This window comes from Lampris incognitus, chromosome 5 (assembly GCF_029633865.1).
Source record: "Lampris incognitus isolate fLamInc1 chromosome 5, fLamInc1.hap2, whole genome shotgun sequence".
Lineage (NCBI taxonomy): Eukaryota > Metazoa > Chordata > Actinopteri > Lampriformes > Lampridae > Lampris > Lampris incognitus.
In genome coordinates this window covers 10,067,798-10,086,174 of record NC_079215.1, presented here as the reverse complement: position 1 = coordinate 10,086,174, position 18,377 = coordinate 10,067,798, and the positions used below count along the sequence as shown (strand labels likewise).

The following is an 18,377-nucleotide window of genomic DNA, read 5'->3' as shown; positions in this document are numbered from 1 at the left end:
CTGTCAAAATGTAACTTGATTGATTGATTGACTGACCGAGTTTTAATTGGTTAAATGGCACAGCGCCCGTATTCACCGCTGTAAAAAAACTAAAAAAAAAAAAAATTCTCCCTCTGAAAAAGCGATATGAATAGGAATAACTTCCAAGTTCAAACTTCCACTATGACTTTTTATTTTTTCAATTCGATTCCACTTTCCAAGAACACCTTTTTCTGAAAGTAGGAGGAGCTTTCCAGCGCGGCGTGTGGGGCCGGCCCGTTATTCTCGCGAGAGGAGCTTTCCAGCGCGGCGTTTGGGCCCGGCCCGTTATTCTCGCGAGAGGAGCTTCACAGCGCGGTGTGTGGGCCGGCGCCTTATTCTCGCGATATCTCGTCAACCCGGCAAGTCTCACAAGGTCACTTAAACAGGCGTGCTGCTGCGCTGTCACAGGTGACCCGAGCGCGAGAAGGGTCCGGGAGAGAGCACACCCCCACCGCCGAGTCGACGACGACGAGCACCCGTCCCCGTTCAGCCCGTTCTCATCTCGTTTATAAACTTCTCATCGGAAACTCCTCCGTGTTGCGAAGATGGCCAGAGGAAGCCGCAGCCGTCCCGCGGCTCCAGCAGCGAGGTACGGTCTTTTAAATGTGCTTTGATAAGCCTGACCGCCGCGTGCGTGCCAGTCAGACCCGGTAACGATCCGCGTCCGTGGTGGAGGTTTGGTGTGCGCGTGCCACGACGTTACCGAGAACACGTAACGGCAACGGCCCCGTTGCCCCGGGAGTCGCCTGCGCGTCTCGGCTCTAGACAGTTGCGTCATGGGACACCGAGACCCGCGTGTGATCATCGCTGTTAGATCCGGCAAGGTCATCAGACGGGGGGGGGGGCACTTGCCTCCGTTAAGTTACATACGCGATGTTCTTCCGCCCATCGCACCGGACTAGTTTTCCTATTTGTAACGAGCGCGCTCGTCGGAAGAATTTAGCAACTTTTCCAGATCTGCGCGCGCGCGGGGGGAGGGGGCGCGTGGGGGGGGGGTAAACGGCAACCTCCAGTAAACTACATTACGAGCGCGTTTTTTAGCCCACCAGTTATTCCCGCTGTCCCGAGCTCATGCGGTTTACAGGAAGACGTGAGAAGTTGACACATTATCACAAGTGACCCCCCCCCCGCGCCCCGTTTAAGACCTTTTTGAGATTTAAGGTGTTTGTTTCCCCCTCGGTTACATTGTGATGATGGCAGGTATTTACATCAGGTGGGACGTGAGGCGATAATTGGTGCTGTTGGATCGTTATGGTGCCTCTGGTCTGGTACCCCGCTGACCTCAATGTGATTATAGCACAGCAAAAAGGACAGACACGCAGGAATCAATAAGGGTTGTCGTTTGAAGGATTGCTTTTTCATGTAAAACCTGTGGAATCTTATATTTTTCGACACTGAATGTAATGACAGTCTACTGCAAGACAACGTTAATCTAATTTGGACCTTAATCGGCTTAGCTGATTTATTTCAGACAAACTTACTCTTGGGAGTCTGATTTAGGCTTTGATCATCGGGGCCGGATCATCTCAGTTTGAGTCCTTGGTTGTGCGATACTGTAACCAAACTTTGGGTCAGACAAAGAACAGGGTTAGAAATCGTTATGGTAAGGTGTCCCTGTATTTTGTTCTAGGCCGTTCTCTGTGGCTTTTGGACATGAGATGCTTCTCAGGGCAGGAAATACATTGTTTTTCTTCCTATAGCCCGGCTCCATCCCATGCCCCGGCACCTGCCCATCCACCACCTGCAGCACTTGCACCAGCTCCTGCTCAGCCCCAAGGCCCAGGGCTCATGGCCCAGCTGGCAACTACGGCTGCTGGGGTGGCAGTTGGCTCGGCTGTTGGACACGTCATGGGCAGCGCCCTCACCGGAGCCCTTAGTGGGGGCAGCAGCAGCAGCAGCAGCCCAGAGCCAGCCAAGCCAGCGTACCAGGTGAGTAGGGCTAGAGAAAGCATGCGCCATGGGTTGCCTAGACGTATGCAGCATGTCCTTCCAACCAATCACCACACCAGGTGATTTCATTCAGCAGTCTTCCCTATCCCAAAATAATGCCCTAAGCCCTGCCGTTCTCATCCCAAGTCAACACTTCGGTGATGTCGACAAGGCAGGGAGCTGTGGTGTGCTAGTCCTGCATGGGTATAAAAGCAAGAACTGGGACAGTTACACTTGTGTATTTTCAGCACGTAGACAAATGAATTCCGGACTCATTTCCTCAGTCCCTTCACCAAAGCAATCAACACAAGACCGCATTACGGTACCATTTATGAATTTACCATTTTCTTATGATTAAATGAGATATGAGGGCAAAATTAGATAATCAAAAATATCAAATTGTTGTAAAATGTTTTTTGTCTTAAACTGCACAGCGATAATCAGAATCAGTAAAAAATTACTGAAATCATATCTAATTGGTATCGCTGCCTTAACTATTGCAATGTAGCCAAAGATTTGTTTTTTTAAACTCCCTGTGGAGAATTCAAGCTATTTCACACCAAGGAAGGAACATTACCACCAGAGGGCGACTCTGTTACTTTCCATCCCTTTACGCCAAGCAATAATCCCATCAGCTATTGTCGCTTATCACAAGGAGTTCTGGGTAATCGCTGTCAAGTCTGTGACAATGTGGGCTTCGCCAAAGAGCACATCAAGGAGTCATTGGGGTTGCTTGTGGGCAGGTTTTTGAAGCACAGAATCAGAAATGGGACAATTTACGGCCTCACAAACCTCGCAGACGTGTGCAAATGAAGACCGTGAGACCACAGGTGTAGCATTTGGGCCTTTGGTTGAAGGAGGACCAGATTCAGATCCAGACAACTTTATTTATCCCAGAAGGGCATGCATGCAGACTCGCACAAGAACCAGGCGAAGGATAAAAATTCACACAAGTTAAAAGAATAGAGTGAATATATAAATAAATGAAGACGCGTTGCACGTTACATTCCAATACAACGTTCAGTGAGCGCACAGGCCCACAAGCCATGTGAAAAACAGACAACGGTATAAACCAACTATTGTGGTTTAAAACAAAATAAAGCATTCATTTAAAATGACTACTCTTGGCATTTAACGGCCTGATAGCAGAAGGAACGAAGGCAATAGCGATTTGTTGTCCTAGGGGGCGCTTTATAGCACCGGCCTGAGGGCATTACAGTGAGTTCACTGGACAGGATGTGGTCAGATTGGCTAATATTTCCTTTTGCTTCTGTCTGGGCCACACGTTTCTCCCAGAGGGAGCACAGGTCTCTCTGCTGGACCCCGATTATCTGGGAGCAGACCTTCGCCAGGCTGTTCAGGCAGTTCCTTTCCTTCATGGTCAACCCGTTAAACCAACAGATAAAGGACAAAGTTAAGACTTTCAATAAATGACTGGTAGAAAATATACAAGGCTCAGCCTTTTCGGATTTTACCGATTTTCATCAAAAAACACTCAGATTTTTTCAAAAGGAGCAGGTTGGTTTAAACTGATTTTCACCCGGCTTTTATGTTTCCACGGATCCAAAAGTTGTTCCTGTTCGTGCGAGGTTATGTAACAGTGTCCTCTTGTGGCGAAATTCGGCTTGCTGGATGGCTTTGAAAAATAAAAACCGAAAACGCTGAGCCTTGAAAATACACAAGATGGTGTTACAGACACGAAAGGAGTTAAGCTTCTGCAATAGGTGAATTCTTTGTTGTCTACACTTGACAATCGAATCTGTGTTCACATCGAACTTGAGTTGGGAGTCGAACACGGTCCCCAAGTGCTTATATCCCCGCCACGTATAGCGCAAGCTTTGGGTTTATCACTGTTCCTCCTAAAATCAACGATACGTTCCTTAGTTTTCGACACGTTAAGGTCAAGGAAGTTATCGTTGCACCAATCGACAAAGGCGGGTAGGGCACAACCGTGATCTGACTCCGCGCCCGGAAGGAGAGACAAAAGTGCGGTGTCGTCAGAGAATTTCACCCTCTTTCGACCAGACCAGATGACTTTAGTAAAATTACCTGGTGTCGTGGTTAGTCGAAAGGAAAACCTGCATACTTTTGGCAACCCGTGGCACATGCTTGGCCATGCCAGGGCTGGAGATTTTGAACATTGTATGTGGCTTATAGGACAAATTCTGTGGAGATTTAGAAAACAGAAAACGAAATTTGAATTTGAAATTCTTTGTTTCTGCCCCTTTCTGACTCGGAGCTCCTAACTTAATAAAAGAGGTTGCAGCACAAGTTCCTTTGTATTGTGACTACAACCCACCTTGAAAATCACACATCAAAGAAGCATTTCACGTACTCCGCAACCACCTTTATTTGATGCAGACAAAGTAAGACGAGTTCAAGCACACAGGGAATAATAAATGCCCAACTGATTTACATCTGAAATGCATATGATTGGTTTCATCATGGCGAACAAAAATTGGAGAAATTATTCATCCCGTTTCCGCTCAGACTGCAATCGATAAAAATTATTTCAATTTAATTATAACAATATTTATATTAAAAGCTTTTTTCTGCTGATATTTATTTGATTATATCCTGTAGGAGAGTGTCGGTTTGTCAAAATGAAAGAGCATACATTGGCTCCACCCCCTCCTGAGAGATTCCTTCTCTTCATGATGTTTTGAGTAAACATAGGGGGGACATTCTCGAGGTTACAATTGGGACAAGGGCTTGGGAGAAACCGTAGGGGTTCGCTTAAGACTCAGGAGAACTTTCAAGAACATTGTCAGGAGAACATGCAGGGGCAGCGGGTCAGTGGCAGTCCAGACCGACACCCCGATGATTCTCCTCCGCCCACCACAAAGACTGGCGCGTCAGCTTTGAGAAGGTCAACTAGACCTAGTAAACCACCAAAGTGACTAATAGAGGAAGTATAACCCAAAAGGGGAATGTAAATTTTTTTTAAAATGGGGGGGGGTATTGTGATATGTGAAAGAAGTGTCTGCGGTTAAACAGTGTGTTACAAGTCAAGGAAAAATGTGATATGGAATATTATATGATATGCGATATGTGAAAGAAATGCAGTTAAACAGAATGTGTTAAAAGACAAGAAAACAAAGAGATATGGAATATTTTATGAGAGGTGAGATGGGATGTTAGACCATAAACAATGTTGATAGCTAGTTGGGAAAACAAGAAAAAACACAAACAAGTTGTAAGAGTATATTTGAGATTTATTGAAAGGTTGTGTGTTTGACAATGCTTGTGAATAATAATAATAAATACTAATAATACATTTTATTTGTGGGCGCCTTTCAGAGCACTCAAGGACACCTTACATAACACAGTTATATAAAAAAAAAGGCAGCACTGTATCAGACAGCGTAAAATCAAAACAAAGCAGGGTAGACAATAAAAAGTTAACACAACAGATAAGTAGAAAATCCTCATCTGCACAAAACTCAACGAAGCGTGGATGAGACTGAACATGCCAGTTTGAAAAGGTGCGTTTTGAGACGGGAGTTGAAGGTTGAAGGAGGGTCAGTGTTGTGAATGTCTTGTGGGAGGGAGCTCCATAGGCGGGGGGCAGAATGACTGAAGGCTCTAGACCCCATGGTAGTCAAGCGGGCCGATGGTGTAGTGAGTTGGAGAGCAGAAGAGGATCTGAGAGGGTGTGTGGATATGAAGCAGTTCAGAAAGATATGAAGGAGCTAGGTTATTAAGGGCCTTAAAGGTCGAGAAGCAGTATCCTGGAAGTCAGTACGGTATTTAACGGGGAGCCAGTGGAGTAATGCTTGTGAATAATGCCTGTGGGGGGTCTAAGGACGGGATGTTGTGTTGCTGTAAAGCCCCTTGAGGCAAATGTGATATTGGGCTGTACAACTCAAATCGGCGACTTGACTTGACAAATGTTTTATATGGAAACCTTGAAAAGTTGTGTATGTTATGTAATATTCTTAGGAAAGGGGGTACATAATCACCGAGCTAGCTAGTGCGGCAAGCGAGTTGCGAAGATAACGAAGTGTCGTTTCTTCGACAATAAGAACAGTACATGTTCTGTTACATGGTGGTGTAACTGTTATATGGTAACCTGGGTTTCTAAAAAGGACGACAGAATCCGTTTCAACACTGACATAAAATGTATGTGCCATATCTGATAAGCTATAGGCTAACTGTTGGTCTGTTCACTATTTCTAAAAGCTGCCCGTCTGGTCAGAGAATCGAAATGTTTCACTTTCTGTGTAAACTTCGGGTTACGACTCGGCCTTCACGACCAACCGTAACAGGTGCTTTCATAAAAACAGTCGCATACACCTGGGACAGTGCGTGATGGGAAACTTTTGCTGACGCGGTGGCAACATACAAAGCCAAAGAAATGGCGTCATTCCACACGGTGGACAAATCCGCCACTTAAAGCCCCGGAAGTAACTCGACAGGAAGTCGACGTGGATTAGAGAGTAAAAGTCTAAACAGTAAAAACAGCTCCTTCCGGTCCCCTCCAGTCTCTTTATCAATCAATTAATTGATTGATTAATTGATTTAAACCTGGTAACACCTTCTACCCTGGTAATAATGTCTGATGGTGTGAAAGAATCGGTACTTCCCAACCCTAGTTACAGTGTGACAGCGTTGTTTATCCATGCTACCGTCCAACGTGAGCCTTGGTGTGCTTGTCTCTTGTCTCTAGGAGCCCCCTCGGCCTGCTGCAGCCCAGCCTGGCCCGTGTCACTTCGAGGTGAGACAGTTCTTGGACTGTGCGACAACCCAGAGTGACCTTGGCTTGTGTGAGGGCTTCAACGAGGCTCTCAAACAGTGCAAGTACTCTCATGGTAAGCCTGTGGTAAATTAGACACACAGTACAAAGACCCCCACTCATCTATCGTGCCAAAGAGAATGGCCAGTCATTGCATATTGACTGCAGGTGATACACGATGGTTTTTAATAGATATTGTAGTATACGTTATTAATTGATATTGTAGTATATGAAGTTTCAGAAAGGTGTTAATGGGAACCCTGTACGCACTGCACTCAGCATCAGAGTAATATCCTTAACCCCTGAGTAAATACACGATAAAACACAAAATACACTAGATGTCGTATTTTGAAATCACGAGGCGTCTATTTCGTCTCTGTCGACGTGGGGTTTTTCAGAAACTCGGAGTGGTTTTGGAGCAGCATGTACTGCTTTTACTGTATTGACCTTGTCCTTTTCGTTTCCTTTAGGTGTGACATCACTGGTGTGAAGGACGAGTGTCAGATGTCACCATAGACACATTTAATAACAAGAACACTTTCATTATAAATGGTTAAGGCTTTTGTTCAAACATAAAAAACAAACAAACCGAAACTCTACTGCAGTTGGTGATGACTCTGATTTTTGTTTATTTTGTCAAATGAGTGCTGTGAAATGAACGAACTGCTTTTGGTAATGTACAGTGATAGAATCCAATAAAGAGCTGCTACTAATTTTAACGTACATGTTTATGAGGGGTTTGTCCTACACTGTAATGTGACGGCTTTTACCTGTAATAATGCATCATAAAAGACAAATTGTCCGTAAAGCTCAAATGTGCAATTTGTCCCCATTAATAGTTGCGTCATCTATCTGGACCATGGAGTCAGGTTAATAAATAAGTAGTGTCTTTGCCATGGTTGGAGGCTCTCTCCAGTCTCAGTATACCATTGCTGAAATTTTTGACCAGGAAGTTTGGACACTGGTGCAGCAGCAAACGTGTTGGGGAAAAAAAGATTGAAATGTGATGACGGCACTTCTTTTGGACAGATAATATTTTTCCAGTATAGTTTGATGATGTTTGTAGTACATTAGACCGTCTGCGTTGGCCCAAAGATCCCATTTCTACCAGGGTGGGAACCGTTCACTGCTGAGCAGGCGGCACATGAGCAACTATTGCTGCTGCACCTTTTCTGTGGTCCGAGAAAATCAGTTGCAACAGGTCAATTTCTCTCTGCTTCCTCCAGCGAGTTATATCAGAACACTCCTCCTGTTATACCGAGTCTGTCCAACAGAATCGCCACATGTTTGAATTGGATAAAAGGGTTTTATTAATGGAGAAAATCACAGATTTTACAGTTTGGGGTTGGAAGAGAGATGCCTTGATGACTAAAGGTAAGAATTTTGCAGTTGTCCTTTTTCAAAACCTGACTACAGTTCTTTTGCTGACAGGATTGTGAAAATAATGGTTATTCTAATATGAATATTAAATGTGTCAAGCCCACTCGGCTCATATTGAGTTTTTAATTTGAAACAGAAGGCTGATATTTTTATTATTTTTTCAAGGTGAAGGTTGAACAGAGTAATTTGAGGCCAGGAGATTCGAGTTGAAAGGTTTCAGTAGTCCTCCCCATCTCACCCAGTTTTCTAATATCAGTGTTTTTATTTTTAATTTTTATGAAAGTCTTCAAATATACCAGCACATCAGCAATGCCGGTATACTCTGCAACAACAGAGCAGGCCAAGAGCAGTGCATACAAACATGTCAAAGACAATGAGTACAAAAGAAGGAAACAGAAATAGTAAATTAAAGAGAAATAATCAAATAAAATAAAATAGGACAATACTTCCGGGGGTTAAATTACTTTCAATTATTCAAATGCAAAGAATAATTTTTGGCCATTTTTATTTTCACACATTTTAGAGGTTTGGAAAATGTCACTAATTCGTCTTTAAGGGCTGCTAAACAGGGTTGCGTTTTGTAATATTTACATTTGTGTATGAAATATTTTGCCAAACAATAATTACATTATTCAATAAGAATTCTGTATTCCTATCTTCTGTAAACACTCCAAATCTGACATTTTCTAGCAGAAAATTGAGAGAGAGCATCAATTTCATCCGTACATTCAAATTATACCAAAAATTATAAGTAACTTCAGTGGGTTTGCTTTTGGATTGGTCACATGATCACGCCACTGATCCGTTGCCGTTGATTTGATCGTACGTGGCCAACCACTGCCTGTAGAGGGCAGTAATGTGCCCTTTAGCATCTGCTCTACTACAAAATGTAAAGAAGAAGAGTACACTCACTCGCTCTGTCTCTCATGTTGCCAAAGCGTTTGATACATTAAAATGTATGTAAACTGAAAAACAATTTACATACATTACATCCGAGTATGAGTTCGGACTTTTTCTGTATTCAAAAGTTGAGATATGATTCATGTAGCTGCTCATATATCTATTCAGCGTATTCTCATGAATGGTTCGTGTGATGTCGTACGAAAAGTTCTGCACAATCTTTCGTGGAGCGATTCAGAGCGCCTGCGCAATCCTCTGCGGGGGCGAGGGGGGGGTCGCTCCCCAACTTTAGGGTTAGGGTTAGGTCACGTGATCACAGCCTGGCCCACGACTGCGCGTGTTACACAACGAATTTTTGTGCATTACTTTTCGTACGTTTTACTAGACATGCAAAATTAGTACACCGAGACTATTAATTTATGCAAAAACAAAAAAAAGCAATTCGAACTGTTAACACTTTGGAGAAGTGTAATTTAACATTTGAATACTTGATTGTACCCCTGTGTTCAATGTTCAGTTTATGTACGTTTTTTATTGTAATGTCTTGTATGTTTGTTCTTTGCCATTAAAAAAAAAATTTCTTTTGAGAAATTTAGTTCGTGGGTTTTCCTGGCGTGACGTCTCCAGGTGGAGGTATGCACTGGAGAGAGGAGGAATGGAAGTCAGTATGAAGCAAGACGGAGTACCTATGCGTGGATGAGAGGGGGGACGGTGGAATGGTGAGGATGCAAGGAGTGGAGGTGACGAAGGCGTATGAGTTTAAATACTTGGGGTCAACTGTGCAGAAGAGAGGTGAAGAAGAGAGTGCAGGCAGGGTGGAGTGGGTGGAGAAGAGTGTCAGGAGTGATGTGTGACAGAAGGGTACCAGCAAGAGTTAAAGGGAAGGTTTACAAGATGGTTGTGAGACCAGCTATGTTATATGGTCTGGAGACAGTGGCACTGATGAAGAGACAGGAGGTGGAGCTGGAGGTGGCAGAGATGAAGATGCTACGATTTTCACTGGGAGTGATGAAGAAGGACAGGATTAGGAACGATTACACACACACACACACACACACACACACACACACACACACACACACACACACACACACACACACACACACACACACGTCTTCATAATTCTAGTTTTGATTGCTAAAGTGGTCCGGCAAAGCTGTGTAGTTTGATCTGATTTTAAAACATCATGTCATGTCCATTGTCGCCGTCTTGTGGCAAGAGGGCAACAATGCACATAACATGATGACCCTGTCATTTTTGCTCATTACCGCCATCTTGTGGCAGGATGGCAACAATGTTTTATATATATATATATGTGTGTGTGTGTGTGTATTAATTATTTATAAAGCGCTTTGAGTGGCTGTTGCAGCTAGAAGAGCACTATAAAATGCAATTTGATTGATTGATTGATTGATTGATTATATTAGAGGGACCGCTCAAGCTGGGCGGTTTGGAGACGAAGCAAGAGAGGCAAGATTGAGATGGCTTGGACATGTGTGGAGGAGAGATGCTGGGTATATTGGGAGAAGGATGCTGAATATGGAGCTGGCAGGGAAGAGGAAAAGAGGAAGGCCAAAGAGGAAGGAGGTTTATGGATGTGGTGAGGGAGGACATGCAGGTGGCTGGTGTGGCAGAGGAAGACGCAGAAGTCAGGAAGAGATGGAAACGGATGATCCCGCTGTGGCGCCCCCTAACGGGAGCAGCCGAAAGCACGAGCAGTTCGTGGGTTTTCCCCATGGACGCATCCATGGTTTTCCCTCCCCCAAGTCTACGTCGCCGATAGAGGGCGCTGGTCAGTCGCACGGTCCCTGTCGTTCCTCCCCGCCGAGCTCCTGCTTTCACGGTCGGCCTCGTCGGATCGGCGCGCGCGGTGAAAATGCCTTTCGTCGACATCGAAACGAATCTGGCGGCGAGCAAGTTCTCGGAGGGCTTCCTGAAGAAGCTGTGCTCCGCCACCGCGGCTGCTTTGGGGAAACCGGAGGAGGTGAGTGGACCGCACCGGGGGGGGCTGTTGCGTAACAGCTTCGCCGGAAGCTCCGTTTAAACGCGACTTGGAAGAACTTTTGAGTTTTGTGGCGCACGCGCGTTGCTTCTGGGAGCCGACGCGTGGCTCGCGCGTGAATGATCACGGAAAGCTCGCGCGCACGTTTAAAAACCCCACTTCAGCCGGACGAGTAAAACCCGTTTTGCCTTGCAGAGGATGAACCTGGTGGTGAAAGCCGGGCTGCAGATGCTGATCGCGGGGTCTTGTTCCTCCTGCGTGGTGCTCTCCGTGTCGGCCATCGGCGTGACCGACACCGCAGAGAAGAACAGGGAGCACAGCGCCAAACTCTTCCCCTTCCTCACCGAGGAACTGGGCCTCGCCGAAGACAGGTGAGTTTGTCAGGGTAAAGGTCAAGGGCGGACCTGGGGGGGGGAGAGGGGGGGCGGCCTCCCCTCAATAAATACCAGGCCACTCCTATTACCAGTGGCGGCTGGCCAGTACAAGGCGCCCCCTTTAAACATCGAGAGATGAACGTCTACTTAAACATGTTTGATATAATTTAGTTGTATGATGCGAATAATTATGAAACAGAAGTGTTGTTCAGTGTGTGAGCGCCTGTCGGCAGCCATGTTGGTTCCACATGGTGTTTGGTTGGTTTCCGTCTGAATACATGTACTTCCTGGGGGAGGGGCGCCGGCCAAACCATACCCTATGTAAGGGCAGAGGCTAGTTCCCATCGATGCAGAGAACGGTCAACTGAGCATGCGCAAGTCCTCGTTTCCTCCGTTATTTGGGTAGGTTAGGGTTAGGGTTAGGGCGGGGTTAGGGTTAAAGTTAGCTAATCAGACGCAGAGCAGGGGTGGGTCTTCCTAGAATCCTAGCGCCTGGATGCTGCGCGGGGGGGGGTGTGGAGGGATTTCGCGCATGCTCAGTTGACCGTTCTCTACTCCATTTCCGTTCTCCGCATCGATGGGAACGAGCCTCTACCCTTATGTAAGCTCTCAAACTTGTGGCGAGCAGGTGACCTGAGGCTGCTGTCTGATTGGTTTCTTCAGAGTTCCCAGGGGGCGCAGTTCTGCGCTGCCCCAGACACTCCCACGTTTACTGGCAGCGAATTGGTATTGTTTTAATGTCTTTTGATCTAATGTGATTGGACGATTCTCGTGGCTGTCAATCATGTTCATACCCACCACGACGCCTCGTCTCGACTGTCAATCATCCACCGTCTACGAACCCTGATAAAATCTATAGGCTGCATCGTCCTTCTTAATAACTCTGTGACTGTGTGGACATTAAAGCAGCTGTCAGGTGTGCTGCGCCAAGGTAAATTGCCCCCCCCCCAAAAAAAAATGTTTAGCACCAGCCACCACTGCCCTTTACTAGCCCACCTTCTCAAGAAAATGAATAAGAGAATAAATAGGTGGTAGTTTTGTGTTAGTGACCACAAGCCCTTCACTTCATGATAAGCTTACGGATTTCAGATCAGTTTTCCTACAAGTCTGACAACGGACCCTAAAACCATACGGGCCCTTGTGTCTGGATATTTATATTGGCTTGCTTCTTGATATTTCACGACTGCACCGTAGAGCTGTCTGCAAACACCAGTAATGAGGGAGACCGCAATGATGCGTGAACATGATATCTTTGATTCGCTGTCACGTCAAACCGGATCCTTACTCTGTTACGTCCAAACAATGGTTTGCATTAAATTACCAAATCATGCCTCCTCCTCTTGATTGCGGAACTATATAAGCTGCGGTTGCGCTGTAAATGATATACTCCAAAATTTAAGAGCGATTTGAGTGCCACCTCTCAAATATCACTGCCCCCCCCCCCCCCCGCTTTGGCTAGCTCACTCAAAATATTTTGCAGGCGCCATCTGGTCAGAGTCAGTTTTATCGGCCAAGTATGTTTTGCATATTTGGAATTTTATTAGGTACGTTGCTCCCAGTTATGTACAAGTAAATGCTGAATACTGTCTTCTTCTTCTTCCGGCTCGTTCCCTGTTTCCCAGGGGTCGCCAGTGATTGTAAAAAAAAATAGTTATGATAAAGATGGGCGGCACAGTGGCGCAGTGGTTAGCGCTGTCGCCTCACAGCAAGAAGGTCCTGGGTTCGAGCCCCGGGGTGGTCCAACCTTGGGGGTCGTCCCGGGTCGTCCTCTGTGTGGAGTTTGCATGTTCTCCCCGTGGCTGCGTGGTTTCCTCCCGCAGTCCGAAGACATGTAGGTCAGGTGAACCGGCCGTACTACATTGCCCTTAGGTGTGAATGTGTGTGTGGGCCCTGTGATGGCCCGGCGGCCTGTCCAGGGTGTCTCCCTGCCTCCTGCCCAATGACTGCTGGGATAGGCGACCCTGAGCAGGATAAGCGGTTTGGCTAATGGACGGATAGTTATGACATGATAAAGAATAAGGAGACGGTATGAGTACGCGAGGTGTATCATGATGGAGGTGTGCTAGGCCATCATGAGCCCAATAAATGATAATTTCAAGGTCGGGATAGTAAAAGAACTACCCTGTTCCTTAGCAGTACGCAGTTCCCGTTTTCTCAGTACAAGCCCGCTTGCTCAGGTTCCCGCCGGCCGCATCACGTGCCCCGTAACGTTTACGTAATAGTCTGTTACGGGAGAGTCCCTCCATCGTCATGCCGCGACGCGGCTGCGGGAATATTTTTCGACGGAAATGTCTTTCGGTAAAATACGGAGTAATTCCTCTACAGGGAGACGATTAACGAGCGTGTCCATATCGGTAGTCGGTGCGGTATCGCCCTTTGTGAATCTTACATCCAGGTGGAACCAGCGCAGACTGGTCGGTCACCGTCTTGGTCCAGCGGAGCCTCGGTAGAAATTAACCTCGGATGTTTCCCAGGCGTGTGAAGGGGACACAGCTCGTTACGGTCCAGCGACTGCTGAGTCAACTTGGCAGCCGTAAAAACTCCACATGTTGGACCTTTTCCTTCTGTTACCTGCACACGTTATCCTTTGGTTATAATCTGCACTGTACCATTACTACTACTACTACTGCTAGTACTAGTACTACTACTATTACACTACTACTACTGCCACTACTGCTAGTACTAGTACTACTACTATTACACTACTACTACTACTACTACTGATAGTACTACTACTACTACTATTACACTACTACTACTACTACTGCCACTACTGCTAGTACTAGTACTACTACTATTACACTACTACTACTACTACTGCCACTACTGCTAGTACTAGTACTACTACTATTACACTACTACTACTGCCACTACTGCTAGTACTAGTACTACTACTATTACACTACTACTACTACTACTGCCACTACTGCTAGTACTAGTACTACTACTATTACACTACTACTACTACTACTGCCACTACTGATAGTACTAGTACTACTACTATTACACTACTACTACTACTACTGCCACTACTGCTAGTACTAGTACTACTACTATTACACTACTACTACTACTGCCACTACTGATAGTACTAGTACTACTACTATTACACTACTACTACTGCCACTACTGCTAGTACTAGTACTACTACTATTACACTACTACTACTGCCACTACTGCTAGTACTAGTACTACTACTATTACACTACTACTACTACTACTGCCACTACTGATAGTACTAGTACTACTACTATTACACTACTACTACTAATGCTGCCACTACTGCTAGTACTAGTACTACTACTATTACACTACTACGACTACTACTGCCACTACTGCTAGTACTAGTACTACTACTATTACACTACTACTACTGCCACTACTGCTAGTACTAGTACTATTACACTACTACTACTGCCACTACTGCTAGTACTAGTACTACTACTATTACACTACTACTACTACTACTGCCACTACTGCTAGTACTAGTACTACTACTATTACACTACTACTACTACTACTGCCACTACTGATAGTACTAGTACTACTACTATTACACTACTACTACTACTACTGCCACTACTGATAGTACTAGTACTACTACTATTACACTACTACTGCCACTACTGCTAGTACTACTACTATTACACTACTACTACTACTACTGCCACTACTAGTACTACTACTATTACACTACTACTACTACTACTGCCACTACTGCTAGTACTAGTACTACTACTATTACACTACTACTACTACTACTGCCCCTACTGATAGTACTAGTACTACTACTATTACACTACTACTACTACTACTGCCACTACTGCTAGTACTAGTACTACTACTATTACACTACTACGACTACTACTGCCACTACTGCTAGTACTAGTACTACTACTATTACACTACTACGACTACTACTGCCACTACTGCTAGTACTAGTACTACTACTATTACACTACTACTACTACTACTGCCACTACTGCTAGTACTAGTACTACTACTATTACACTACTACTACTACTACTGCCACTACTGCTAGTACTAGTACTACTACTATTACACTACTACTACTACTACTGCCACTACTGCTAGTACTAGTACTACTACTATTACACTACTACTACTGCCACTACTGCTAGTACTAGTACTACTACTATTACACTACTACTACTACTACTGCCACTACTGCTAGTACTAGTACTACTACTATTACACTACTACTACTACTACTGCCACTACTGCTAGTACTAGTACTACTACTATTACACTACTACGACTACTACTGCCACTACTGCTAGTACTAGTACTACTACTATTACACTACTACGACTACTACTGCCACTACTGCTAGTACTAGTACTACTACTATTACACTACTACTACTACTACTACTGCCACTACTGCTAGTACTAGTACTACTACTATTACACTACTACTACTACTGCCACTACTGCTAGTACTAGTACTACTACTATTACACTACTACTACTACTACTGCCACTACTGCTAGTACTAGTATTACTACTATTAGACTACTACTACTACTACTGCCACTACTGCTAGTACTAGTACTACTACTATTACACTACTACGACTACTACTGCCACTACTGCTAGTACTAGTACTACTACTATTACACTACTACTACTGCCACTACTGCTAGTACTAGTACTACTACTATTACACTACTACTACTACTACTACTGCCACTACTGCTAGTACTAGTACTACTACTATTACACTACTACTACTGCCACTACTGCTAGTACTAGTACTACTACTATTACACTACTACTACTACTACTACTGCCACTACTGCTAGTACTAGTACTACTACTATTACACTACTACGACTACTACTGCCACTACTGCTAGTACTAGTACTACTACTATTACACTACTACTACTACTACTGCCACTACTGCTAGTACTAGTACTACTACTATTACACTACTACTACTACTACTACTGCCACTACTGCTAGTACTAGTACTACTACTATTACACTACTACGACTACTACTGCTAGTACTAGTACTACTACTATTACACTACTACTACTAATGCTGCCACTACTACTGACTTGAAGAAAACGTTGAACAGCTTTTATCAGTATGTCAGTTGTCCTACGCATCACAATAAAACTCTGGACCTCTGTTATGGCTCTATAAGGGGAGCGTACAGTTCTGAGTCGGGCCCCGCTGTCGGATCTTCCCATCACAATACGGTGCATCTTCTGCCTGTACATAAGACTGCGTTGAGGGGAGAGAGAAAGTCCACGTAAGGCAGGCGAAGGTCTGGAATACTGACTCCTCTCTCGCCCTGCAGGGGTGCTTCGACTGTACAGACCGGTCGCTGTTTACTGAATCCTCAGACACTACTGACGAGCTAACGGGCGTTGTGTGTAGCTACATGTCCTTTTGTACAGACGATGTGATTCCGACCAAGGCTGTCGAGATTTTCTCTTAACAACAAACCATGGGCTTCATCAGCCCTTAAGGGTCTGATTCATAAAGGGAAACGTGCCTTTAAAGAGGGCAATGATGCTGTAGTTAAGGAAACAAAGAAGGCGATCAGGTTGGAAACCAGAAAGGCCAAACTCGGGTACGGAGGTAAAATAGAAGCTGCGCTGAGCAGTAACAATTTAAGGGTCGCCTGGAACAGTATTATAATCTGCACGCTGACTTTAAAAGAGAGCCAGGATTTCCCAGGAAATACGTTTATACTAAATGGCCGATCGTGATTGAAAAAAGACCAAAAAAAAAAGCCTTAACCATCAGATAGATGCATCTGGTACAGTAATTCCCAGAGAAAAACTCACATCTTACTCGCTCTTGAATTGAGTGACTACACTGTTGCCCACCAATTATATTCCATCCATCCATTATCCAAACCGCTTATCCTTAGCCAGGGTCACGGGGATGCTGGAGCCTATCCCAGCAGTCATTGGCCGGCAGGCAGGGAGACACCCTGGACAGGCTGCCAGTCCATCACAGGGCTACTTTTTTAAAAAAAATTTTTTTTAATGTCCTTAATGAACATGTCAACCAAATCAGAGAGAATTGTCTCCCTCTTGTGTTTTTCAGGATAGTGATCCGATTCTACGCCCTGGAGCCTCATCAGGTGGGGAAGAAAGGAACTGTGATGAGCTTCCTGTGAAGACTTGTTTGGACCGTTCCAGGAAGACAATCAAGAAATAGAAACTCTGAGGGGGGAAAATTTGAAGGACAAATCATTTACTTCTGAGGAGCAGTGTTAACGAATGGTTCTGTTTCAGCTCTCTCGTGTCAAGTTCACGTGACACCCAGATCTATCTAAATCACATTTTCCACATTCGGATGATCAAATAAAGTGCGTTGTGTGAGCCAGAGTATAAAATGACCCTTTATTTTGAAAATTTCAGTTTAAAATATTTAAAGTATTGCCTAGAATCAACTTGTAACACTAAAGTTAACAGCTTTGTGTTGGTTGGTGAAATTCCTGTATATCAGAGACTTCTGATGACGGGACCTACCAGGTGAGCGGTGTTAAGTACATATGCCTTTTGATTTTGGCTTTCTGATTTCAAGCCCTGATCTACAGTAACATCTATCCGTGTCTTGCAGCTGACATCAGGATCATTCCTCGGTCATTCTGGGCTCTGTTGGGTTCCAGTTTGTGGTTCCTGTTCTATCCAAGTCTGAGATTCTTCTCTGGGGTCGGGTCGCGGTGGCAGCAAGCTAAGTAGGGCACTCCAGACATCCCTCTCCCCAGCAATGCTCTCCAGCTCCTGGGGGATTCCACGGCATTCCCAGGCCAGAATGGACATGTAGTCCCTCCAGCGAGTTCTGGGTCTACCCCGAGGTCTCCTCCCAGTTGGTCCTCCTGGACCAGTTTGCAATGCCGGAAGTCGGCATGCCCCGGTACCCGCCTTTGCCTGCCGCCCGGCCTGCATTGCACCCTACCCCAATGCTCATACCCGCGGATGGTGGGTCCACGGGGTGTGCTCAAAATCTTATTTTTTCAAAAGATTAAAATATTTGCATATACGGTTT

General features: G+C 45.0%; 2 protein-coding genes across 2 annotated transcripts; both read left to right on the top strand.

The window, feature by feature from the left end:
- The first annotated feature begins 376 nt into the window (after positions 1-376).
- On the top strand, positions 377-7,404 carry chchd10 (coiled-coil-helix-coiled-coil-helix domain containing 10). The gene is made up of 4 exons (XM_056280903.1): positions 377-610; positions 1,722-1,950; positions 6,620-6,761; positions 7,156-7,404. The coding sequence occupies exons 1-4, from the start codon at positions 567-569 to the stop codon at positions 7,173-7,175; spliced, it is 435 nt and encodes a 144-aa protein (XP_056136878.1). The 5' UTR covers positions 377-566; the 3' UTR covers positions 7,176-7,404.
- Positions 7,405-10,745: 3,341 nt separating this feature from the next.
- On the top strand, positions 10,746-17,708 carry ddt (D-dopachrome tautomerase). The gene is made up of 3 exons (XM_056280316.1): positions 10,746-10,949; positions 11,163-11,338; positions 17,430-17,708. The coding sequence occupies exons 1-3, from the start codon at positions 10,842-10,844 to the stop codon at positions 17,500-17,502; spliced, it is 357 nt and encodes a 118-aa protein (XP_056136291.1). The 5' UTR covers positions 10,746-10,841; the 3' UTR covers positions 17,503-17,708.
- The last annotated feature ends 669 nt before the right edge of the window (positions 17,709-18,377 follow it).

Bases quoted from the DNA above. Each gene is read 5' to 3' on its own strand.
- chchd10 (XM_056280903.1), top strand. From the start codon at position 567: ATGGCCAGAGGAAGCCGCAGCCGTCCCGCGGCTCCAGCAGCGAG. The intron at 611-1,721 runs GTACGGTCTTTT...TTCTTCCTATAG, and splicing joins CCCGCGGCTCCAGCAGCGAG to CCCGGCTCCATCCCATGCCC. The intron at 1,951-6,619 runs GTGAGTAGGGCT...TCTTGTCTCTAG, and splicing joins CAGCCAAGCCAGCGTACCAG to GAGCCCCCTCGGCCTGCTGC.
- ddt (XM_056280316.1), top strand. From the start codon at position 10,842: ATGCCTTTCGTCGACATCGAAACGAATCTGGCGGCGAGCAAGTTCTCG. The intron at 10,950-11,162 runs GTGAGTGGACCG...TTTGCCTTGCAG, and splicing joins CTTTGGGGAAACCGGAGGAG to AGGATGAACCTGGTGGTGAA. The intron at 11,339-17,429 runs GTGAGTTTGTCA...TGTGTTTTTCAG, and splicing joins CTGGGCCTCGCCGAAGACAG to GATAGTGATCCGATTCTACG.